This window comes from Miscanthus floridulus, chromosome 12 (assembly GCF_019320115.1).
Source record: "Miscanthus floridulus cultivar M001 chromosome 12, ASM1932011v1, whole genome shotgun sequence".
NCBI lineage: Eukaryota > Viridiplantae > Streptophyta > Magnoliopsida > Poales > Poaceae > Miscanthus > Miscanthus floridulus.
Genome location: NC_089591.1, coordinates 38,483,956 through 38,510,806, shown reverse-complemented (window position 1 = coordinate 38,510,806; position 26,851 = coordinate 38,483,956). Strand labels below are relative to the sequence as shown.

General features: G+C 41.6%; 1 protein-coding gene and 2 pseudogenes across 1 annotated transcript; 1 reads left to right on the top strand and 2 right to left on the bottom strand.

Annotated features, from left to right (window-relative positions):
- The first annotated feature begins 351 nt into the window (after positions 1 to 351).
- LOC136495729 (DNA cross-link repair protein SNM1-like) lies at positions 352 to 6,262 on the top strand (annotated as a pseudogene).
- A 1,766-nt stretch (positions 6,263 to 8,028) lies between these two features.
- LOC136497365 (potassium transporter 19-like) lies at positions 8,029 to 13,117 on the bottom strand. Its single transcript, XM_066493160.1, has 10 exons — positions 12,983 to 13,117; positions 11,197 to 11,379; positions 10,874 to 11,096; positions 10,518 to 10,766; positions 10,385 to 10,435; positions 10,036 to 10,296; positions 9,905 to 9,957; positions 9,652 to 9,766; positions 9,315 to 9,569; positions 8,029 to 9,226 (listed from the first exon to the last, which is right to left on the bottom strand). Exons 2-10 carry the CDS (start codon positions 11,311 to 11,313, stop codon positions 8,283 to 8,285), a joined length of 2,268 nt encoding a protein of 755 aa, XP_066349257.1. The 5' UTR covers positions 11,314 to 11,379; positions 12,983 to 13,117; the 3' UTR covers positions 8,029 to 8,282.
- Positions 13,118 to 19,763: 6,646 nt separating this feature from the next.
- On the bottom strand, positions 19,764 to 24,541 carry LOC136497521 (potassium transporter 19-like; annotated as a pseudogene).
- Between the last annotated feature and the right edge of the window lie 2,310 nt (positions 24,542 to 26,851).

Sequence of the window (26,851 nt, the reverse complement as noted above, 5' to 3'; positions counted from 1 at the left end):
GGAGGCATCCGAGCATCAACGCGACTGTTCGGAGGTTCGAAAAATCGTTTGGAGAGCAAATATGGTGAAAACAACTCGGAGAAAAATAATGACGATATACGGAGATTGGAGAATATTTAGAAAAATATTAAAGCGTGACTTAGCTTGACTGATGATCTGAGTGGAGTAGTCGGCGCGTCGCGATGTCTGAGTAGACCGCTCGCCTGGCGGCTCAGGCAGATACGAAGTCGCAGTCGAACGGGCGTAGTCGGAGTACCTGTACTGTGAAAGGCTGGAGCCTACACAGACGTGTGGAATCTGACGTAGCTTGTCGAAGTCCAGAGCACAGACGTGGTGAAGTTGTCGACGCCAATGCCGTTGATGTTGAAGTCAAGAGTGCTCTGCTCCGGCGTGGAAACAGCTGCTCTGTTCGTAGTTGACATTCATGTTGCCGACGAATCCGACTTGAATTCATACACATACAGGCATGCGCCAAGTAAATCAAATATTTAATACTTGCATGGCCCTGCGTCTTCCTTTTGCTTGCTTGTAGATCAAATGTGGCCACGTAGCTGCAAGTACGTGAAGCCTGCACGTGATGCATGTTCATGCAAGTTGATCTCAGACATGTCCCGGCTTGACTTGCATGATGTCATCTTCATGGTGCTGTAACAGATTAGTCGCTAGGTCCGTGCTGAGTACGAATCTAGGATCCGTATCCGGAATCTTGTCCGACTCTAGATAGCGCCCAGGGGTCTTGCACGGCTATGTAAGATTTGCATCGCTTTGTTGGCTGTTGATGAGCTGCCTTGCATGCCGGTGATCTGCACCAATAATATGCAAATCCATCCAAGTCTCGCAGTGTCATGACAAATCTTGACGCCTTGGTAAGCGGGAGTAGCGCCGTCAGACATCACGGGAGTTGAACTTCTGCACGAGTGCCGCTCGACGCTACCAACGCCGGGACCGCTGCTCGATTCTAGACCAGGCAGTCCTGTGGTAGCCGCCGATAATCAAACCCCGTCTCCTGCCTTTGATTCGCTTGCGCAGCAAATCGATCGTTTATCCACCACAGAACAGGAACATACACGGAAGAGAAGACTCCGTGCCGTAGATTGATCCCAGCAGGAATACGATGTTGATTTTGGTGAAGGGTGCCGCCGTCGGCATTCTAGGAGAAAAGTTTTTGGCGATTTGGAGAGAACGTATTTGGCGATTTGGAGAAATCGTGTTCGGCGATTTTGGAGAAACGTGGTCGGCGAACGCATTGGAGATTTGGAGAAAATGCAGTCGGCGTGTTCGGCGAACGCATTGGAGATTTAGAGAAAATGTATTCGGTCGGCGGTGTATGGCGTTATCTGGCGTTGACGAGATTGCCAGGCGCTCGAGCTAAGGGCGGTCCCAACCTTGAAACCACGATGGTTTTCATAGCATTAAATAGACTGTCACGTCATCGTTTTGCTGACGTGGAAGGAGAGTTATTAAGAGGAAAGAGAGAGAAACGGTTTCTGAGATGAGAAACGGTGTCGGCTCTCGTTCCTACGCACCAGGCAATCATCGATTTAGGCCCCATTTGGTAGGGCTTCACTTCACTAGTGAAGCCATTTTTTTTCTGCAGCTGCACGAACAGTTCCACCGGTGGAGCTAAAGCGGTTTTGGTAAATCGTTTGGCAAAATGGCTTCCCTGTGAGAGCATGTTTTTAGGGGCCTGGAGGAGAAGCCATTTTTTTTGGCTCCATCCCTCTCCAAATCACTGTGAGAGCATGTTTTTAGGGGCTTCACAAGTGAAGCTATTTTACTTTACTCCGTTTAGTAAAAAACGGTTCCAAACGGTTCCTGAAGGCGATGAAGAAGCCCTACCAAACAGGGCCTTAGCGTTGGGATGAGCCACGTCGTTTCTATGCCCTTCCGATGGGATCCGCTGTTCCTGACTTCTCCGTGGCATGATCTCTCTCCATCCTCTCCTGCGCTGACGACGCCGCACCCTGCTCCTCCGTTCCGTCCCCCGGCACAACAGCGACGCTCCGCGACTGCTCGGCGTTCTTCTCCTGGGCGATGCTCCGGCGCGCGTGATGGTCGGCTCCGCCCTCTGCTCCCGCATGCAGATTCTCAATCCGGCCCTTCATCCTGTGCGACAGTTTACGTGGACGGGTGTCTTTGTTCCGTCGGCTCCTTTTGTGGTATGTTCTGTCCAGCTTCAGATTTCTTCATGGGTGAGGCATTGCAAAGGAAGGATCCCACCTGCTTTGTTTCTTGCTGCACATTGATGACATGACAACATCATCTTGCGATACTGAAATACTATATACGCAACAACAGGTTTTAATTAGTTTTCTGTATTGGCAACTTCACGCAAGCAACTTGGATGCTTGCCAATAGTTGATCAGCGTTTTTTTGATGCATGTACGAGGCTATTAAATTTTTCTCTACACAGAAACTCCTATGGAAACTCTGGGTCGTGTTAGTTTCTATATAGATCATTTATTGTTCTATTTTGTCTTGAAAACTAGCCATAGAAACTATGGGTTGGAACTATCCTATGGGGTGATGACCTGTCGCAAACTCTACTGAGGCCTTGTTTAGATTGAGGTTAGGAATCAGTATTTGGTACTATAGCACTTTCGTTTGTATTTGACAATTATTGTCCAATCATGGCATAACTAGGTTCAAAAAATTCGTCTCGTAATTTACAATCAAACTGTGTAATTAGTTATTTTTTTATCTATATTTAATACTCCATGCATATGTCCAAAGATTTAATATGATGGAGAGAGAGTAAAAAAACTTACGATCTAAACAAGGCGCGAGGATCCGAACACGCCCTAAAAAAATTCATATAGCCGGAAACATTTTGACAAAAAAAAAATCTATACAAAAGTCTCAAAATCAATGCCGAGTTGGACGGTCAATACAGCATCAGCATCTCTGATTACAAGATGGATCCCATGCCGTCCGATCCGAGTCGGGGTCAAAGTGTCAAACTGATCGAACGGTTCACGATCAACGTGTCCCGTTCACATTTGCCAATCTTCTTTTGTACGCTTCCCAACGTCCGGGCACGGCCGAAGGCGACGCCGACCTCGAAGACAACGGATTCCTGGCTCAACCCTCCTCCCCCGCCGCCTCTAGCAGTGGCTTCGCGGAGGACTTCTACCGCAGCGGCACCGACTGGTCCTCCCTGCGCGCCCCTCCGCCGCTGCGGCCGCCCGGAGGACCACCCGGTGTGAAGGAGAAGGAGAGGGGAGGCGGCTCGCTCGTGCAGAGCAGCCTCTTCCAGGCTTGGGGGATCGAGAAGACGCGGCGGGAGGTTGGGGATTCATCGCTTGTGCAGAGGAGCCTCTTCCAGGCGTGGGGGATCGAGAGGCCGCGGAGCGAGGGGGAAGCGGAGGCGAGGAGGCACCGAGGAGGCGGGGGTGACGGCCAAAAAGCCCCTCGCGTGCCCCTTCTACAAGAAGATTCCCGGTAAAGGCCGCTGCGTTTCATGGTTGGATACGAAATTAGTCCCAAATTAGTTTGTTATAGTTTAGGCATTTTTTTTTCACTAAATTGAGAATATATGGTATGCCTGTTGAGCTACTGCCTACTGAGGATGGCATACATTGAATTGCTGAGCATCCATTGAATTGCTGTTACCGTCAATTTTTTAATTTGCCAATCTCGTTCATGCACCTGCAAATTTAATGAACCTAGGCACACCATTCACGGTGGATGCATTTCGGTATGGACAAGTTGAGGGATGCTCGGCATATTTCCTTAGCCACTTTCATCATGACCGTTACAGTGGATTGACCAAGAAATGGTGTCATGGCCCCATCTATTGTTCTGCACTCACTGCACGCCTAGTGAAGATGTGTCTGTCAGTAAATTCCGAGTAAGGCTCCCTTCTATTTCCCTCTTTGAATTGTTTCATGGTGATTTCTCAGGCCCCAGCAACATGTATTCAAATCAATGACTGCAGCTACATTTGTCCTTTGGAGCTTGATACCGAGTATGTCGTAGAGGGAGTGACAGTTACCTTGTTGGAGGCCAACCATTGCCCTGGTGCAGCTCTAATCCACTTCCGTCTGAGTGATGGAAAGACCTATCCCCACACTGGGGATTTTAGAGCATCAAAATCTATGGGATTGCATCCACTTCTCCAGAGAGGCCGGGTAAATTTGGTTTACCTGGACACAACATATTGCAATCCCAAATACACGTAAGTATATGACCCTCAAGTTTTAGGCATTTTCTCTTTTATCAGCACTTTGCTGAACATGGTAAACTGTAGGTTCCCACCCCAGGAGGACGTTATTGATTTTGTTGTGAGGACAGCTCGAAGATATCTAAAGAAGCAACCAAAAACCCTAACTGTTGTTGGGGCATATAGCATTGGGAAAGAGAATGTGTATCTAGCAATTTCCCAAGCTTTAGAGGTACTTTACAGTTGAACTTTACTATTAATTTTGGAACACGCAGATCTTATTCTCTGGTTAATATATTCATGAAAGGTCCCTATATACACTGATGCATCAAGGAGGCGGATTCTTCACTCATTTGGCTGGTCAGACTTATCCAAAAGGATATGTTCATGCAATCAAAGTTCACCACTTCATGTTCTGCCCCTTGGATCTGTAAATCATGAGGTTTGTTAATGAATCTCATATGAATTCAATGAATTCAGCAAGTGAACCTCTCTGACTACAAAGTAGCATTTGTCAGAACTTGAAGAAGTACTTGGAGACTCTTAATGGAAGATTTCTAGCTGTGCTGGCTTTTCGGCCTACAGGTTAATGAAGTTCAGGAGATAAATTTTTGTACTTCTGGAATACGCATTCACATCGTTCTCAGGATTATCTCTATTGTTTTATCAGGTTGGACTTTCTCTGAGGCAACTGGAAAGCATCTTGACCTAATAAAACCAAGCTCTAATGGCAGTATAACAATCTATGGTAGGATTTGTTGGTTATGCTGATAATGGTTTTCCTCTTATTTATTGCTAATGAAAGGTCAATAAGAACCCAAACTATTCCAAACGAGGAATTCTTTTAGTATACACAGTCTGGACTTATTCTTTGTCAAATGCAGACTGAGTTTATTGATCTCCTGAGGGCACCACCAATGGAGGCTAACACTCCTAGTGGTTCTAGTACAAATAAAGTGATCCACGTAGACTAGGAAATGTTGAGACTACTATTCACACAATGTAAATTATCACTATTTGTGGTTTGCAAAAAAACTTTTTCCTTTCATCATACCTCACCTTTATTCCTCTCCCTCTTCTTTTTTAAGTATGGACCACCTTTTCTCTCCCCAAGCATATGTAGCTTTTGCAAGCCACTATAATAAGTATAGAGTACCTACTTTTTTTATCCGATCCTACATGGCACTTGGGGCTACTAGTAGAAAAGCAGCGTTGGGGAAGCCCTGAATTCAAATGGCTGATTTGCCAGAATATCCAAAACTTACTTTTGCTAAGTGCTATCTGCATAATGGTTATTTTTACCGATATGAAATATCTGATCTTCCATGCCGAATAGAGATTGACAGTTGCAGTTGCAGCTTATTAAGTCAAGAGAGGTGCATCCTACATTAGAGGTTCCTTTGATTATTTGAAGATTTTAAGCTCAATTTGTTTTAGAAGTACATGTGGTTCCAAACTGAGAGTCTTAATGCAAAACGATGGCTCCATATTGCCTTATTACTGTCCAATATGTATCACGTGTTCATGATAAACATTCCCAATACCAAACTACCATACAGATTTCATTCAATTATGAGTTGTTTCAAACTGATTTTCTATGCTTGTAGGTGTGCCTTATAGCGAGCATTCAAGTTTCACTGAGCTTAGGGATTTTGTGATGGTAAATCCCTGAACCTAATATTACATTGTTCTCATCTTAGCTGAATTCTAACTATAGGTTAATATTTGCATTGGTAGTTTCTGAGACCTCAAAAGGTAATTCCTACTGTTAATGTTGGCAACGCGACAAGCCGAGATAAAATGCAAGCACATTTCCGGGAATGGCTGAAGAGCCTGTGATAAATAAAGCCTGATGAGTTTTTTTTTTCTATTTCGCCGTCAGCTTTACTCTATTCAATGTGGTACTGTTGTATACCATGCTTACACTCACAGTCCTCATGTTGAATCGAAATACAAGATTTTAGTATTTTACTGGCTAGAGTAGTGGGATTTCCTAGATGCAATTGGGAGTTGGCTATGCTGCCTTCAGAATTCTGTGGAAGAAATTGATACATGACCCAACTTCTGAATTCCAATTACATGATAAGGTCTATAGCCTAACACCTGCTGGACTGCTAGTGTCACAGCTTCTATTGGCAACATAAGCACAAATTTCAGCTACTGTAGTGATTAAACTATTTGATCTTATTCATCACAGATGATTTTCTACAAGGTGGTAATGGTAATAGTACATATGTTGGTGAGATTTCTGCTGCTCATAAGAATAAGCTTAATGCTATTACATTACCATCATAGTTATGGGCAATCATCTAAATATTACCATTGCCTTCTAAGCCTTGAAAATCTTTGGTTAGTCCCACATCTCAGCATCTTCAAAATGCCTTGCTGTTGCTGATCATCAGAGACCATGTTAGATCTTTCATTTTCTGTTCTAATGGGAAATGGTGGGATTCCAATCCAAGGTACTGTACCAGTTCTCATGCAGCTAACAACCCATGGTTGGTTTGTATGCACATCAGCTTGATCATGGGCGTTATTTGGCAGTCTTCATGCTAGTACTATTAGTTGGTGAGTTCCCTTGGGTATATCCTTTGCCTCCAGAATATCTGTCGACTCGATCTTTAGCATTCGACAGATAATTTTGGAAACCTTGAGTAATGGTGATATAGAAATGTTCATTGGTCCTTTCTCCCATCTCTGCTGCTCTCTGGAGCAGTGATGTTACCGGCATGTATAGAGAGCTCATAGACATGTACGGATAGCTTGATCTACTCCCATGGAAGGGGGCGATGCTAAGGCCGACATAGTCAGGGTCGTCAAAGAAGTAAACAAAAAATAATGATGCAATCGAGGTAGACTGGACGTCTGGATGAGGACGAGAAGGTCAGTGCTGAAGCTGATGCAGTCAAGCCACCATAGACAAAGTGTATGTCGGGTTACTAGGCCTTGGAACGCATCAAGGACAAAGGCATCCGCCATAGACGAATTGTGCATCGGGTTATGAAGGCATGAACTAGTGTTGCCAATACTAGACGTACTAGATAGAGGGCCCCAACCATACGCCAGTGTGTAAGGAACTAGCAGAGAGGGCCTTGGTGACAATTGTGGTGTGCAACGGGGTAAAAGGTGCCGATGCAGCCCACTGTTGTTGGAGTAGACAAAGTAGGATGCAGCCCACTGTTGTTGGAGTAGACAAAGTAGGTGTGGGAAGAGATGGCGACACTAGCGACAAGGTTGTGCTGGATGAAGAAGCAGTGTAGGAGCGAACGCTCCTGCCTGAAGGCAAGTGGTCTGAACGCAAGGTTTGGCGACAAGTCAATAGTACTTGATGTCGGCAACGAAGAACTAAAACAACTTGGCGAAGACCAAGTGTAGACAGTTGGCTCGCAAGAGGCGCAATAGTTGTCGATGCATAGGTGACAACTATGTAGATACAACGGAAAGTGCCATAGTGGATAAATGTGGTGGTGACCATGGGCGCGGCGATGGTGCTAAGACCGAGGAGGCATTTTACTTGCTCCGTCCTACAATATAATATATATATATTCTAGAGATTTCAGGACAAATTAAGAGAGTACACAAAAACACATACCCTTACTTCATTTCCTAATCAAACGTTATCATTAATGTGATTAATGCATATTAGTTGATAAATGACAAGTAACAGTATAATACCTACCAAATTTGTGATACTAGTTAGTGTAAAATTCTCTCTTGTTTTCTCAAATCCCTTATATTTTTATAAAATTTTTGAATACTTGAATACACTATATTAAAGAACAAATGGAGTATATTAGAACTTTGTGCCTAATATTAGAACTTAAACTCATGATACCATGTGGAAGGAATAGAATTGAATGAAACTGAATGATTTACGTTGAGCCTCTCAATATATATAAAGTTTACATGACTTGAGGCTAAGTTGGTACACAGGATCGTAATCTCAACTAACTCTATCCTAGTTGTGATATACTTTAACATTGACAACATCATGCCTACAAAACTAAAAGAAAACCTTCATGTAAAATTCTCTATTGCTTGGATGGCCGCTAATCAGTAATTGCACTTCACTATCTTATTCAGGCCAGCATATGAACAAGAATGGCTTAGTTAGGCTCACCTATATCTCGTATGTGATCCCTACTTTGAGTAGTTGGTCTTTTGGAATGGAGAGCACCTTCTCCCCTTCCATCAAGTTCTTTCTCAAGAATGTGTAGACATAGTCTACCACTATCTTCTTTGCCGCAGATGATTTTGGTCCTGCTATGACATTGGTTTCCCCCATAAGGTAGACCACCCCTCGCTCCATCTCCGTGTCAATTAGTTGCTTTTCCTTTTCGACCCAAAGAGCCAAATCAGAGGTGACGTTCTCATCATGGCCACACACCTCGGGATCGATCACCTCATCGGGACTTGTCTGGGTATCTCCGGCTGTAGAGTTCGTCTCAAACACAGCCTCTTCCCGGATGAACATTTTTAGCCTCTCCGAGAGGAAACCTTTGAACAACACCGACTCTTCTAGCATGTCACTGTACCCATACCTCGCCACACACCGGAACATTCGGTGCTCCCTTGGCCCGACCTGCCGGAAGAGGAACCGCTCCACAGGAGCCACATGTGGGATAGGCAAGTGCTTGATCGACATGAACAGGAAGACCGAGTGCACAGAGGGTATCCTCTGCACCAAACGTGGAAATACAGGTGGAATACCTTGAACCAGGTCTGAGTAAAGGAGGCCCACCCCGGGGATCCGCCGCACTTCATGCTTCTCAAGCAGTGCTGTCACTTCATCCGCTGGCACGATATGGTCCAGCTCATACCAGTATTTCATGACTTGGACGTAGTGCCATGTTATCATTAAGGCCATGAGGACAAGCGAGAAGCAGAATGGCAGGTACCCACCTTGGACGAACTTCGTCAGTATGGATGAGAGGTAAATCAGCTCTATGGAGCTGAACACCACATAGAAAAGCAAGATGAAGATAAACTTTTTCCTCCAAACGAGTAACATCACAATAGTCGTCAAGTGGGTGGTGATTGAGAACACAGTCACAACACAGATCCCTGCACATCACCAAAATCAAATGACATAAATGTGATTTCTATCTGTTCTGGGTGTCAAAAACAAATTTTGGATCTTCTAGTTGCTTACCATAAGCATTGCCAATTTCGGTGGTGGTTCTGAAGGTGATCGTGACTATGATGCTTGCTAATCCCATCAAAAAGTTCACTTCAGGAATGTAAACCTGGCCCACGTAGCTCTTCGAGGTATGAATCACTTGAACACTGGGGAAACAGCCAAGGGATAAAGCCTTGGAGAGGATGGCGAATGCGCCTGACAGCATAGCTTGGCTTGCAATGATAGCCGAAAGAATGGCAATAATGAAGGTTGGCCAGAACATTAGCTCTGCATTAGAACATAGAGTTTATCTTGCTCGTTATGCGTTCTCATTTCCATGAAGAAAAATTGTACGCCTAATTCGTTATACCTGGGATTGATCTAAAGAAAGTGTCTGCGACACTCTCTGGGAATTTTCTCAGATAAGCTGTCTGCCCGATGTAACACAGTGCCACTGAGGGCAATAAGACAGTGCTAAAGCTGATCTGTAGGTGAAAACACAGCGAACATTGTAAGTTATTTCTATTCTACAAACTTGAAAATTGCTTCCTGTAAAATTGGATGTAGTGTTGGGAGAATCAACATGGTGAAGCAAAGAGCATGGGTGTGAATGTCCTTGTTACCTGAATGGCCTTGATACTGAAATGGCTTAGGTCTGCATACATTCCTTCTGTGCCTATTGCATACGATAGACCATTGAGATTGTAGGCTATAGACTACCATTGCAATTACACTTTTTTGATGAAAAGTTTACCTGTGACACACAAGATAACACCACCCAATGAAACCCATCCTTCCTTCCCGTTTCTTCTGAAGTAATCTACTATGTACATTGGATTGAAGGCTCGAAGAACACCGATCTCATGTACAATGAGGTTATACACTCCAATGCCAGCAATAAGAAAAAACCACACTGTGATGATCGGAGCAAAGGAATACCCAACCTTGTCTGTACCATAGCGCTGGACTGAGAAGAGCACAAATAAAATTGGCACTGAAATCCAGACTACCTGGGCTGCACGAAAAATGATAGCAAACAATTTACATTTTGAACAAAAGCGTACCAACTGATCAATGTTTGTAGAAGCTCTTTTTTCACATACTTTCAGTTAAGCTTGGCACCTTCTCTCTGATCCCACTCACTGCAGAGAGCACTAGAAGAACAAGAAACGCATTAGGATTTTGCATACTGAATATGAATGTCCTTATGACTTTTCCATATGCTGTTTCTGTTACCAGAAATTGCTGGTGTCAAGGTTCCATCCCCCATCACCATTGATGTGCCAAGGATTGTAATGGTAAAGAGGCCAATCTTTGCTGCCTTGCTAGACTCGAGCTTCTGCTTCAGCCACTGTGCCCTCCTCAGTTGCGAACTAGGTGCTTCAATGCCATAATTTGACACCATAGCATCCTCAGCCTGCTGGTTTGGTATCAGCCTTACCTTGGCGTGTCGCGATATAAGTGAGTAGAGAGCAAACGTGCCACCTAGAACAGCAGTATGTTGCTGTTAAATGTGAAGTACCGAATAAACAGCAGGCATACGGTGACTATATCAGGTTGACAGGTTGAAATTTCCTGATTTATCAGCTTACCATCTCCATTGTCATCTGCATAAAGCACAATGAAGACGTACTTGACCATTGGTATTAGGATGAGGGTGTAGAGGATGAGGGAGAGGACGCCAAGGAGGTCATCATTGTTCTTGATGCCATCAGGGAAGGTGCTGGATATCGCATAGAGTGGTGATGTCCCAACATCCCCATAGATGATACCAACGCTCTGAAATGCAAGATGCAGCAACCGCGACCAGCCTCCCTGTGTTATCATAAGGTTTATTGTAGTAAAACTTTTCTGTCAGTGACAGTGCATATTTGCAACACGCTAACACAGTAACCAAGTTGCCTAGGAAGCAGACCTCAGAGCCATGATGCTTGAAGCTGGAGACCTTTTCTGCATCACCATAAAGCGAGTCCTGTCGTTTGAGCTGTCTGGTCGTCTCTATTCCTGGTGGGTTCTCAACTTCTAGAGACATTTGTGCTGTCTTGATACATATGACACCTCCGGGTAATTAGGGGGTTATTGGAATGTATGAAAATATCTGCATACATGATTTCAATTGCAGTGCTTCAATAATCAGGTGATGAATACAATAAACCTAAGATCATTTTTAGCTAATTACAAAGAACTACACATAGTACAAAGTAATACACACAAAAGGACTTCTCAAAACACGGGCTCTGCCTCTACATTTCTTAGGCAGCCTTGTTACATCATACATTATCTGACATCCCAAACTACACTAATCAATCTACCATCGGATGCTCCCTCCCACTAGTTTATTTCTTCTAGTGAAAATCCAGTCATAGATTCTCAAACAAGTGATGGTGGCATCGAAGATGTCATGTCCCTCTTGAAGCTGTTGCATAGGAGGATATTTTTTGAAAGGACGACAAGTTGCATAGGAGGTTATTTCTGCTGCTTATGGGGTCGACAGCTTGGTTCCAGCCTTGGAGTTCAACGGTGATGTTGATTGCTCCAGGCCTAGTTAAGCTAGGCATGTGGTCATGCAGTGGTGGTTTTGGATGCAGGATGGTGATTCAAAAGATTCAACTTGGTTGTTGCTCCCTTGGAATTGCACTCCATGTTTGGATGCACCGCTGACATGATGAGAGTGGCTGAGGTGGAGTCAGGGCTGCTACACTGATGGAATGATGGAGCTTGGCAATAAAGTCGCGAAGCGGGTATCTCTTGCTATGTCAATGGTGGTCCTGGGTTTTGGATAGAGGTATTGGTTGTGGTCCACACAGGAAGTCGAAGCTGCTGGGTCAGTGGTGCAAGGACCTTGGCAACGATGACCAGAGGTGGACTCTGTCATTTGTTGCTTGCTCTGCTTGAGTTGTTTGGGTTCGTCCAACATAGTTTTTACTCTTGTTCAATTGTTTTCACTAGTTTCCCTAGGGTTAACGTGTAGTTGTAAGGTTTCAGGTCTAGTTTTCCCTTATAAAGGGCTTCACTCTTCTACGATAAACTTCGGGAACTCCATGATTCAAAGGTCCTTTGAAAAAATGTTTAAAGAAATGACTAAACATATTCATATTAGTCTCGAAGTTCTAGATATATTATGTTTCACATGGTTTCCTTGCAATCACTAAAACTGAAGACATTCGACAGTAATCAGCCAATTTTTTCATTGTTGCCCAAAATCGGGGTGATAAAGGGCTGTTTGGTCCGCAGCCAACACCAGCCGCATGCGCTGTGGCGTCGCTGAACATTAGGCGGAGAAAAGGGCCGCCACAGGTGTGATGAAGATTAACAAAGGAATGAGCCAGAGAATCTTGTGACAGCCACAACTGATTCAGGAACCAAACACTGGCCAAGTTCCTGTGGTAGCCGTAGGTGTGGCGTGGTGGGCAACGGCCAGCAACCAAACAGCTCCAAAGTAACTAGCCTAAGCATCTCAAATCCTGAACTGGCCAGCAATTGAATTAACCGCTATTAGTCTCGAAGTTCTATATATATATTGTGTTTCACATGGTGTCCTTGAAATCACTAAAACTGAAGACCATTGACAGCAATCGGACAATTTTTTTCATTGTTGCCCAAAATCGGGTTAATAAAGTAACTAGCCTAAGCATCTCAAATCCTCAACTGGCCAACAATTCAATTAACCGCTAAAGAAAGAGAGTAAGAGGATCACAAACCCTGTTCAGAAATCCGGAGCCGTCAAAGCTTCAGGAACCGAACCATCACTAGCAAATGCTGGGGAGAGAGGTTAAAAAAATGCTTGGGGAGACAACAAGTCCCACGGGCCACGGCGGTGAGAGGGTAAGTAGTCCGCGTCGTCTCGGCGGTAGGGACCGACAGGGGGTGGAGAGAGAGGAAAGCAAGAGGCGGACATGGGTGTTCCATACTAATAGGTCCGGTGGCCGCGCCGCGATGCGCGGAGCTGGGGTCGGAGGCTTGGCCGAGCGCCCGCGAACCATGGGAGATAGAGGAAGGGGTGGTGCCTATTTGGTATTGCCATGCTCGGTGGCGGAAACAGTGGAGCGGAGCTTTTGGAGACTAGCCGACTGTAGGGTGTTTGTATCCCTGCCATGCATTGCCACGCCTCACCTGTGGCGTGCCATGCATGCAAAAGCTATCGTTTGGTTCAACATGCAAATGGGACAACCACAAAATTTGCTAGTGTAAAACCAGGCCACAGGTGTGGCGGCTATCTTCGGCGCCACAAATTGTGGCGACGCTATAGCGCGAATTGCTGGTTTCGGATGAGAACCAAACATCCTCTACGCTTCTCGAATCGGACACGTGTGGGAGAAAGAAACTAATAAAACCGAGGATTTTTTATTTTTAATAAAAATAATATTTATCATAAAATATTTGGACTATATCCTAAAAGTAAAGAAGGAGCCCGTACAACGTGGTGAAGCCAGCATGGGGCGCATCACCCAAGATTGGCCATGTTTGGCTTACCTTATAATCCGCATTATTCAGCTTGTTTTTTCAGTCGGAACAATATTTTTCTCTCACAACAATTCAGCCAGAACAATCTTTTTCAGCCAGAACAATGTTTTTCTGCCAATTTAGCCAAGTTTCAAGAAGCCGAATACGGCCCTCGTCGATTGCTCGATACGGCTATGATGCTATTTTTTTTTATTTCTTCGCATGGCCACATAAGGTGGATTTAAGTTTTGATGAGTTTTATCTTTGTTACTAGTTATGCTACAATAAGTGGTCTGGTCTTATTCTCTTGGTGATAAGAGACGAAGTCATATTTATTTCCTTTGTATCTAAAAAATCGGTGAAACTAGAGTTTATTGTTTTGGTGTGAGTTTTTTTTAATAAAAAAACGATTGTTTTTATCTCAACTTTTGCGAAAATGCATCTATTAGTGAATGTGTATCGTCTAAATTTTTTAAGGCTACAGTATGCTTACTTACACCAAATTCAAATCGCAATGCCTCATAATTGTGCTACTCACTATTTAGCATATTCTGACATTTGAAATTTGTCTCATCGTGAAATACAAGGGACTCAAGAAACATAAAAATAATGTTTACTAAATAGAAATATATGATTCAGCACATGCCATGTTTTTTTACGAGGAATCTAAGAGTCTCTCCTTTAATTATGGAGAACAGAATAAGATTTCAATAGATTAGGAACAGTGTTTTTCTCTCACAACAAATCAACCGAAACAATGTTTCGGCTTGTTTTTTCAGCGAAATAAACGGAGCAGTTAAGTGAGGGATATATGTGTCTACTGCATCTCCCTTATTTTGTCTAAGAATGGCTAGAATGCGTTATATTTCAAGATGGAATGAGTAGTTTTCAGCATTATATTATTTTCCGCTATAAGATCTAAAAGTTTAATATAGTTACCCTCGGAAATGCGCGTTGCCTAATTGGCTTTAAAAGTTTCGCAGAGCTAAAATAATAACTTGGTTAGATCACTAAGAGAGGGAAAAATGATACATTAATGGCCCCGTTCGCTTCGTTGAAAAACAAGCCGAAACACTGTTCCAGTTAATTTGTTGTAAGAGAAAAACACTGTTCTGGCTAAAAAAAAACAAGCTAAAAAGTACGGATTATAAGAGAAGCGAACAGTGCCATTGACAATATGTCGTACACAATTGTCTACATTAGAATTATTTAAGCTAAGGCCTTGTTTAGTTGGCGAAATTTTTTGGGAAATGATACTGTAGCACTTTCGTTGTTATTTGGCAATTAGTGTTCAATCATAGTCTAATTAGGCTTAAAAGATTCGTCTCGTGAATTTCGTCTAAACTGTATAATTAGTTTTATTTTTTATTTATATTTAATGCTTTATGCATGCGTCTAAAGATTTGATGTGACAGGGAATCTTGAAAAATTTTACAAAATTTTGGGAACTAAACAAGTCATAAGAGGTTCGTGATTTGTGCAACTTTACACGTGTGTTTGCAGGAGAACGAGATAATTTAAAACAGCTTATCACTCTGGTCCGTGGAACGGATTGTCCTGGACTAATGTACGGACATATTGCGAATCTAGTAGTGACTTTTTATTCATCCTCACATTGGAAAATAACAGGTGCTACTGAGAGTTGACCTTGAAGCTTTCTGACCTTAACAACGCTTTGACTCATTCCTTGTTTTTATAGCAAACAAGAGAGTTCATGATTGGTGCCATTTAATCGGAACCACAAAAAAGAAAATAAGTTTTGTCTTTATCCTGTTAATACTAGATCAGATAGAATAATATACTAGGGGTTATCAATTTCTAAGGAAAGTTATTCTTGTTTTTCTCTTTCCGCGGCACAAGCGAGGACGGTGATAGAAAATTATTTGAACCTTCCATGAGGTGGTTCAGGACTGCAATGTTATCATCACAAGTACACACTACATTACCACATAATAAGCGTATTTTCATACTTCATGGTTTGCAATCATGTATTCTCTCCGCTTCAAAATATATAGGTGGTTTTAATTTTTGTCACAAACCAATCTTCTCTAAATTTAACTAAAGGAAATATATTTTTGTCCTGACTTTGCACAAAACTAAGACAACTTATTATTGGAACAAAATTTGTAAATATTTTTACTTCATCTTCAATAATTTACAAAAGAACAAATGGTAAATCAATGAGTTATACAAGTGGCTAAAAAAAGGTGAGAGCATGTTTGTTGAAATCATCTAACCGTTTTTCAACTCTCACCGGTAATTTTGCATCAGAAATCCTAAACTATTTTCAAATCACCTCAACAACTTTTAAATATTCTTTCTTTCATGTATATTTGTATTGAAAACCATGTGCTTATCCTTTATTATTCTCCACGTCCTTTCACCTCCGTATTAGCCGATTAATACGCGCACATATATTAGTGTACATGCGTACTGTTTGTAGGGAATGAGATAATTTAAAATAACCTTATCATTTTCTCCATGGAACGGATTGTCTTGTCCTAATGTACGGACATATCACGAGTCTAGTAGTTGTATATTTTAATCATCCTCCCAGTAAAGTATGAGGTGCTACTGAGAGTTGACATTAAAACTTTTCTGACCTTGGAAGCTTTGACTTATTCCTTGTTTCAGCAGACAAAAAGAATAGTTCATGATTGGTGCTATTTAATCGGAACCACACAAAAGAAAATAATTCTTGTCTTTATCCTGTTAATTATAGATCTAATAGAATAATAGGGATTGAAGTGGTTCAGAAGGACACAAAGTACACGTTACGTTACCAAATCATCAGTGTATTTTCATGCTGCATGGTTTGCAATCATGTATTCTCTGCACTTTAAAATATACTAGTTTGTTTTCATTTTTTGTCCTAAGTCAAACTTCTCTACATTTATTAAGTGACTACATTTTTCTATAACTAAATAAAAGTTAAAAGACATTTGACTTAGGAAAAAACTAAGATGACGGGTGATATGCTCGTCGATAGCGATACGTCTATGGTGATTTCGTTAATCTCAAGATTTGTTGGGAAGCTAAACTTCTCTACATTTATTAAGTGAATACTTTTTTCTATTAACTAAACAAAAGCTAAAAGACACATTTGACTTAAGGAAAAACTAAGATGGTAGGTGATATGTCCATTGACCGTCTACGATGAATTCGTTCTCAAAATTTATCAATCTAGCTTAGTCCTTCGGAGTGCTCATACATAAGTGTGCGACTATACTAGGTTTCCAAAAAAAAAACACTAAATGAGTACCTCTTTTTAGTTCAACTTGTCTCCATTTCGAAGGTGAGTTAGGTAACTATGATTAACACTCGCCACATGCTCTCGTCACTAATGTGATGTGCCTATGTACCAACTCTTGCTAATCCTTGCCCACTCACGCAAGTAAACTGCCATGTGAAATTATGTTCTATGTCCATTACAGTCCTAAACGATTGTGCTACGGTGAAACCAGTGGTCCACTGTTTTGAAACACAACTTTTTTTATTTTTTTAAACAGAAGGCCTAGCGTCCGGACGTCCGGACGGAACTTCGCGTCCAGACGTGGCTCTCACACCTGCGTCACTCTAGCATCCGCATCCCACCCCGCGTCCCGCATCCCGCCCCAGCACTAGCGTCTGCGTCCATCGCAGGACCCGCGCCCCGCAAGAGAAACCACGTGGGGCGGCTGTGCCCCAGCAGCAGCAGCAGCGACAGCCACCAGCCACGCCCTGCAACATCATGATCTACTTTTGAAATATCCAGATGAAACATTTGCAACATACGAAACAGATGAAACACTTGAAATATGCGTGTATAGGCATGCAACATATGCAACATCCAGATCTACTTTTACAACACCCAGATGAAACACTTGTAACATAAAATATGAAACATATGAAACACTTGAAACATACGCTTGAAACATGCCGGTAGAACCACAACAACATATGTAACATCCAGACGAAACACTTAACATACATCTGAGACATCTGAAACATAGGCTTGCAACATGCGCATATTGTCATTGCAATATATGCAACATCCAGATCTACTTTTGAAATATCGAGATAAAACACTTGAAACATAATTTTAAAACGCCTAAAACACTTGAAAAACACTGTGTCGCTGATGGCCATGACCTACCTGGTGGGGAACTGTGGTAGCCAGCAAGCTTGGGTCTTTGCGGTGGGAGGAAGGGCACGACACGGTGGGGGAAGGGGCCCGGTGGATGAGCGGCCACGTGGCCATACACGCAGCCTGGCTCGGTGACGAGCACCAAGCCTAGGAGAGGGCATGAGGAGCGGCCAGCGGGGTGCCTCTTGGGCGGCTTGGCCTCGACGCTCGGGGCGGTAGCGTTCACGCTCGAAGTCGGAGGCGGAATCTTGCGTCATGGGCTCAGGGCACGGGGTGAGCGGATGAGTGGGGATTTTTTTATAGGAGATGGAGCCACATGTGGGGCTGCGTCCAGGCGCGGGTCACGAGATGGACACCATATAATTATCATTCTTTAAAAGGACTTGCAGGAGACCAGCCAGGCACAAGTATATATAGGGGGTGTTTGGTTCATTAGTCGTTCCTAAAATTCATGTCACATCGAATGTTTAGATACTAATAAAGAGCATTAAATATATATTAATTACAAAACCAATTACATAGATGAAGGCTAATTTACGAGCCGATTTTTTAAGCCTAATTAAGCTATTATTAGCACATGGTTACTGTAGCACCACGTTGTCAAATCATGAACTAATTAGGCTTAAAAGATTTATCTCGCAAATTAGTCGCAAGTTGTGTAATTACTTTCGTAATTAGTCTATATTTAATACTCCATGCATGTGTCTAAATATTCGGTGTGCCAGGAATTTTAGGAGGCCTGTAGAAACCAAACAGGACCATGTTACTATAAAGGAGAAAGAGGTACAGGGACAAAGCAAAAGCAAAAACGTGAAGCAAAAATAGCAGCTCTAAAACACTCCAGTGTTCTGGAACGCAATTGGGCACGAGAAAGATCCTTTTGTTCACGTTGAGAGAAAGCACTGGGTACGTAGAGACACTGACTTCAGTCTTCAGAGGCCCCAAACACCGATCAGGTTTACACACATTTCTTTCCCATCTAATCCTCTCTTTGTGCATTCATTTCTTGGCATCAGTCTCCGCCTGTCCGGGCAAGCGATTCATTTCATAGAGCGTTCGTCCCCTGGTTGGTCGTGGTCGGAAGTCGTTCGACGATGTCCGAGAGGGAGGAGAGGCGCATCAATGGGGAGTTGGGGACGCATGCCTCGCGTTGTGGCCGCTCGTGAGTGCTGCATCGGCCATTCTACAGTACGTCCTCCCTGCCACGATTCTTAATCGATTTGGTTTATTATGTGATTGTTAGTTTGTTCTTCTCTCCTGTCTTTTCCATTTATGTGATTTGTTTTATACTGATGGTCGGTGATTCAGCGGGGTATATCAACTAGAAATGAAATGTTGATGTGCCTTAGAGTTTGAGCAAAAGTGCTTAGGCCTATGTGGGAATACGTTTTTTGTTATAGACACAGGAATACTGCTGCTTAAGGTGCAATGCTTATTTTCCCCTTTTAGACCCGAGAAAATATAGTTGTTCGAGGACTCCAAGTTTTCAAAAAAAAAAAGCTTATTTAACACTTTAGTACATCACTTAAAGTGCATAGATTCATTGGCATACATTGTGAAAACATGAGTAAATGATGGATGAAAACACACAAGTATTGCATCGAATGTGTTCAGTACATATAGGCAGGTGTACCATACGAAGCAACAAAGCCTACGATTACATTCGTGCGAAAAATAACAAACAGGCCTACCCTAGGGTGTAGGTGTATTTCCGGACACACGATACAGGTCTTCATGTAACACGCCAACACATTGTTTATAGCATCACAAGCTTATCAACACACACATAAATCATGTTGCCAGGGACACTGCCTGCCAGGGAAGTGCAATATGTGCTTAATAAAGAAAACCAAACACAAACCTGTGTTGGTGAAACTAATGCAGCTCCCTCTGCAGTAGTCTCTTCATGATGCTTAAATTTCATATACCATTCCCACTTTGAGCAACTTCTGCCTTGGGATTGCAAAAGCCTTCTCCCCTTGCCTGAAGTTCTTCCTCAGGAATGAGTACATGTAGTTGACAACAATCTTTTTGAAAAAGGAAGAATTTGATCCTGCCCTGATTTCAGTTTCTCCAAGAATATAGACCACTCCTTTCTGCAGCTCCCTCTGAATAAATTGTTTTTCTCGTGCAATTGTGCGGGATTGGTCTTCGCTAATCCTTCCAGATGAGTGCGCTGAGTAGCTGCTTATGGGAGGTTGGGTGAGATCTGTAGTTTCACTTTGCGTCAGTGCCTCTTCAATGTACACTGTGGAGCCGCTGGCTTTACGTGTTCTTGTGTTACTATCTGTGATGGAGGTTGCTTCAGCCTCAGTTTCCTGAATTTGCATGTTTGTGATAAAATGCCCTTCTTCAATATATGATTGGAGTCCTTCAACAAGGGAAGCAGAAAATTCCTTAGCCCCTTCTATGGTATCACTGTACCCATATCGTGCCACACACCGAAACATCCGGGAGGTTCTTGACTCAACTTTCCTGAAGCGGAATCGTTCTGAAACCTCAACATGAGGGATCGGCAGGTGTTTAATGGAAACAAACACTAGGATTGAATGAACAAAGGGTATTTTCTCAATGAGGTGGGGGAAAATTGGTGGGACACCCTGCACTAATTCTGTATAGAGGAAGCCTACCCCAGGAGTTCTTTTTACGTCATGTGCTTGAATGAGTTCTTGCATATCTTCATTTGTAACTATGTGCTCAAGCTCGTACCAGTATTTCTTTACGTGGACATAATGCTAAACACCCATGATCGTCAGCAGAACTGCTGCAGTCACAATAGGTAGGTAACCCCCTTGTTTGAATTTGTATAGAACTGAAGAAAGATAGACAAGCTCTATGGAACCAAATACCAGGCAGAAGGGTATTATCAGCCAAATGCTCACCCTCCATATGAGAAGCATCACAATTACAAGCAGAATAGTTGTAATAACCATCACAGAAGTAACACAAATTCCTGCACAGAATTAACTCGGTGTCATGTTTCACAAAGCAGAGTAGTATAGGATTCACATTTGTCTTACCATATGCGTTGCCAATATTAGTCGTTGTCTTGAAACCAAATGTTACTATCACACAAAGCAACCCAAGAACAAAGTTTATCTCCGGAATGTACACCTGCCCCTCATAAAGTTTTGAGGTGTGGAGTACTTTGACCCTTGGAAAGCAGCCCAATGTTTGTGACTGTGAAATGATTGCGAATGAACCGGATATCATAGCCTGACTTGCAATTATCGCAGCAGAGACAGCAATTATGAAGGTTGGCCAGAACATTGGTCCTGCAAACAAGATACAATTGTGTTTGATTCAAACAAAAGATGGAATTGAGGCACTACATCATCTTGAATAATTTACCTGGAAGAATAATTTACCTGGAATTGATTTATAGAAAGTATCAAGAACATGTTCTGGGTGTTTACGAAGGAACGCCGCTTGACCAATATAAGCTAATGACACTGACGGGAACAGAATAAAGCTGAAACTGATCTGAAATATAAAACAACACGATTGCTGTCATCTTATGTTAATCACAGCATAATAAGATGTAAAAGGTTAACATTAATTCCTGCACTTTTTATTGGTTACTATTTTTAAGGATAACCAAGATGCAAATGAAACCTTAACGTGACTTTCTCTGGAGCCATTTCTGATGTTAGTTTCAGAAAGAACATACACATACCTGAATTGACCTTATGTTGAAATGGCCTAGATCAGCAAACATAGCTTCTGTGCCTGTTTTGGTGCCATTGAGGGTTAGGGTGTTAGGGAATTGATTTTGTGATATGCTTACATACGTTGAAAGTCACCTGTAAAGCATAAAAGGATGCCCCCAAGGGAGATCCATGCATCCTTTCCATTCGTTTTGAAGTAGTCTACGATGTATTTTGGATAGAAAGCTCTCAGAACACCGATGTCGTATTTGATTAAGTTGTAAATTCCAATGCCACCAATGAACATGAACCACATCAGAATAATGGGTGCAAATGAATAGCCAACTTTGTCTGTGCCAAAACGCTGAACAGCAAACAGCACCACCAGAATGGCAACAGAGATCCATACCATTTGCTCTGCCGAGTAAGAATAGAAAAATGAAACCCAAAGAAATTTTTGTTAGTGATGACATGAGAGTTATAGTAGTAGGAAACCACTTTGTTGTTTTTCCTTTTAATAATAAAATATGCTCCCTGTCCATATACATCATTGCTATACTTATTTCTTTTTGTGTGTCATGCCAGCAGAGCAAGCAGCAACCGAACCCACAGAGTGGCCCTGCTCCCTGCTCGGGTGGGGAAGCAACGACGGCAACCACAGTCAGGCCTGCGCTAGTGGCTAGCAGGATGCATGAGCAGCGAGCTACGACAACGACCTGGCGGGCAATGCTAGTGGGGAACTAAGACGGCAACATTGGCGTTTTCTTTCTGTGAGAAGACATGTGTGTCATGGCAAAAATGCTGATCATGCACTTTCGAACTTATTACTGTGTACATTGTTTTTAGTTTTGCAGCTATCACGGCCAGTGGCTGGTGACCAAACAGCTCGCCACCAAGGTGGACAGATGCTCTTGTGCACAGAGAAACCTGGCCTTCAAACCAAACAAATGGTTTTACAAGTTTGTCTGCACATTACAAGATATTCTATCAAATCAAATACTTGAGTGACAAATAATTCCTGTTAAGTTAGTATGTGCAAGGATTCTTTCAACTTTTCTGAAGCTGCCCTTCGTATTTTCATTTTTTATGCTTTTGTTCTACAATCAAGTCAAATAGCTCTTACCCTGTTTCAGCTGAGGTGCTTTCTCTTGGAGACCACTCACTGCAGAGAGCACTGAAACACATCCACAAAACATAGATCACGTCATTTTGACATATCTTATTTGGCAAGGAATGACTCACTAGCACAGATAGATCATAGCCAGCATGTCAATGTGCAAATCTTCGTTAACAAGAAAAAAATGTTTGCCAACTTTAAAACTATGCTTTATAAATGTGCCACTGAAGGAGTAAAGGATATTTAGCATGCCTTCATTAATTATTACATGTACTTTACTGCTACTACTTCATTACTTGTATGAACTCACAGATACAACTGAAACCATGAGAATAACCAGTAAAAGGCATCACTTGAAGTTCCAGTTATAGTTACCGGATATTGCTGGGGTCAAAACACCATCGCTGATAACCATTGAGGTGCCTAGTATGGTAAGGAGGAAAATGGCAACCTTAGCCACCATGCTACTTTCCAGCATCTTTTTCGTCCATTGAGCCCTCTTCATAGGGGCTGATACTGTTTCTAGGACATAGTTTGAGACCATTGCATCGTCTGCTTGCTGATTTGGAATCAAGCTCACTTTTGCATACCGCGATATCAATGAGTAAAGTGCAAATGTGCCACCTACAAGATTATGTTCTTGTAAGGCCGGTGTAGCAAGAACTGTATATGATATATGAAACAATAATCTGTTTTCCACAAGGCATTATTGTAACCATTTCGTATAGTGGAGCCCAGTTTTTATGTATACCTGTTCCTTGATCTAGCAGAAAAGTGCTAAGAATAAATAATACTCATATTCATATATAGAAATGTACAGAATCATTTTTTTCCTTGTCTGGAAACATCTGAGGATGAAATATAATGCTTCTTGACATGTAGTTGATTCCCATCTCATCATATTATTAAAGAAAGGAAATTAAACAAGCTGAAGGTTAACGAGAGTAATTTCTCCAGCGAACTGGAATCTAAAGGATTCTTAGATAAGGAAAACTTACCATCGCCGTTGTCATTTGCATACAGAACAATGAAGACATACTTGATCATAGGTAGAAGAATTATGCTGTAAAGAATAAGTGACAGGACTCCATAGAGGTCATCAACATTGCTGATGCCACTTGTAAAGGTGCTTGCATACACATACAGCGGTGATGTGCCTATGTCACCATATATCATTCCACTGCACTGGAATGCCAAATGCAACGTTCGAGCCCAACTATCCTGTCTCATGTAGTGAATATATGTAGTAAGTATGAATATCTAATCCACAGCATAGTTCAAATATAACTATTGTTTTGTAGATCATAGATATTATGACTTGAATGTTTGTTTCAATCCTTTACTTCATGGATTGAGTATCATATAGAAACTCATTGTGTGTTCACAGTGCTCAAGAACCCATTTAATCTATAGTGTCAAAAAGCTTTATCTCTTCTTTGAACAAGAATATCATATAGAAACTCATCGTCTGCTGCAACAGGCGATTTTTACAGAGAAACCGAATCAAAGTTGGTGGATGAATAAATATATGTTTCTTTGAATTGAAATAAGGAGTTAACTTGAAATTTTAGTTTGTTTTAGTATATTGTTGACTGTGTTATCCTTGTATGTCATCTCTGTGTTCTTATACTCGCAAGGAGGGGGGAGAGAGAGAGAGAGTATGTTCTAGGATCAGATGCAAGTTATGAACATAGCTGTTTATTCTTCCCTAAATCTTTTGCTAATCCAAATAGTAAGTTCATGCTATACAAGCGATATATAATATAACACTAGAGAACAAATTATGGGATAAGAAGCATACCTCAGAGGCATGATATCCAGTGTCTGATACTCTTTCAGCATCCCCATATAGGGAGTCATGACGCTGAAATTTTGCACCAAGTTTTTTGGCTTCTCTAGGATTCTGTTTATTAGTTTCAAGAGCCATTTGTAAAGCTCGAAACTTCTAGGGCTTCCACGAAACGTTTACCTTATGCTGCTTTTGTAGACATGGAAGGGGCATTCATCTTATATGTGTGTGTTTATGTAGTGCAGGCACTATCTGCCTAAACAATCATTTAGCCCATTTACAGCTTAAATGCTATACAGTGGTACGCCGTTTCTATTTAAATCAACCGTTTATCCTACTGAAGTGGCAGTTTAGGCCCAATAATGGCTAGGCGCCAAGCAATCAACCGTTTACCGTTTAATTTTTATTAGGATAACACTGAGTGCAGGGTGTTACATGGAAGATAAAAAGTGGAAATGTATGATTTAATAGAGGCAAGTCCATATGTTTTGTATACAAAAGTTCTATGTGTGTCAAGATTTGATTTTCTGCTCCTGAGGGTCTAGGTACTTTCACGGTTAGATTTGTTTTAAATGTAAATGATAAAATTCTTTTCTAGTATATTAAGGTACTTAAATGGCATGCACCATCTATGTGGAATATACCACGAATATTTGTGATTAGTGGCAGTATGTATGTACTCGATCCTAGAAGTACAAAAAATTTGCCTGGACTTCGAAATGATGATGTATACAAGGTCAGTGACAATGACAAAAATTCATATATATATTTTTCCAGAATAAAAAGTGTAGTACAAAACAAAATGCAACAAACAATTAGTTGCTCATTTCGATCACAAGGTGTTTTTGTAACTATATGAAAATGGCTTATAGTGCTTGTCCTCAGCGTAACCCTAGCTTTTCATGCACCATTCTCTGCTATTTTAATAAGAACATGGCCTCATTCCTAACGAAAGATGTGCTTTCTGTATGTTTTTTTTTCCATATACTCCATTGGTTCTAAATTATAAGAAGCTTTGGGTTTTTAGGTACATTATTTTTAAAATGTATATATATATATATATATATATATATATATATATATATATATATATGTATGTATGTATGTATGTATGTATAGAAAAAAATTATGTATTTAGGAATACCAAAACATCCTATAATTTGGAACGGTGGGAGTAGAGATGACAAACATAGGAACTCCTTACCTTCAGGTTTTGCTGTCCTTTCTTCTCTGTTCCTTTAAGTTTTGCTTGGAGGCGAGATTGTTAATTTTTTAACTTTGTATTAGCTAAAATAATAAAACAATATTTTTCTATGCTATTAGCATATGCAAAAAGATGGAAAAAATTAAAATAGTCACCAGCTAATATTAAATTGCAAGCATGGTAACTTCTTAATTATTGTCAACGAAATCATTGAGTTTTTAATGCAGTAATCATACTGATTAGCGTATTTGCCCAACAACCAAGTGTTTCTTCTTACCGCAGCCTGTACTATATAGCCAATGATTACTACGAAACTATTAATCTATGGCAGTCGCCAATGAGGCACTTCCACAATAGTTTACAATGTGATGAGACTTGTTTAGCTCCAATAATTGCTGTTACGTGGTTGACCCAGTGCAGATCCTATGTACATTATACTTTGGTCTTGATTCATTATACTTTAACTGAAAAGTCAGCTGTCAGCACGTCGAACGAATGAAACAGACTCGATATCAAGGCTGGCTCCGACGACTAGGAATCCAATTGGTCATAGGATGCATAGACAAATTGGGGGCCATATATACACACATAATTGCACCTATAACAACTTGGCAAAGAACACATTATTCTGAGAACCTTCACATGCCTTCAAGGCTTCAATAAACATAAAACATATATTTGCAGCCTACGGGCCTTTCTATCAGATGGTTGTTGGTGCACTTTGGAAAAGAAAATTTTAATGTTAGATCAAGATAATAAAAAAGAGGCACACACAGATATCTTAGAGCTAGTCTTTCCACTTGTCTTGTTTGGCATAGCGCCAAATAGTTGTGGCTCCTTGTTACAGTGCATGGAGGAGCCAGAGTTGGTGAAGCAAAAAAATAGTGATTTTACTAACTTTTGAGATGAGAGAGAAAAATAGCTCCTTGCTACCATGCACGGAGGAGTCCGAGCCAGAGCCATCCGGAGCTCTAACAAAAGGGCCATAATCTTAAGGTTTTAAATTTCAACCAATCTCCATGCAGAGTTAATTATTATGCAAGGGTACACGTGTACAATTTTACTTTCCTAGACCTCACCTTGTGTGAGAGCTTTTGGCATTGGTTATGCTCTTTTAGTCTTTTTAATGTTGTTTGTATTGTGTTCACCCATCGATTTCAAAAAACTGTAGATTTTATGACAACTTGTTAGGGGAATGCCCCTCGTGCCACCACTACGCCTCCTCCTTGGCTGGGACGTGGCCC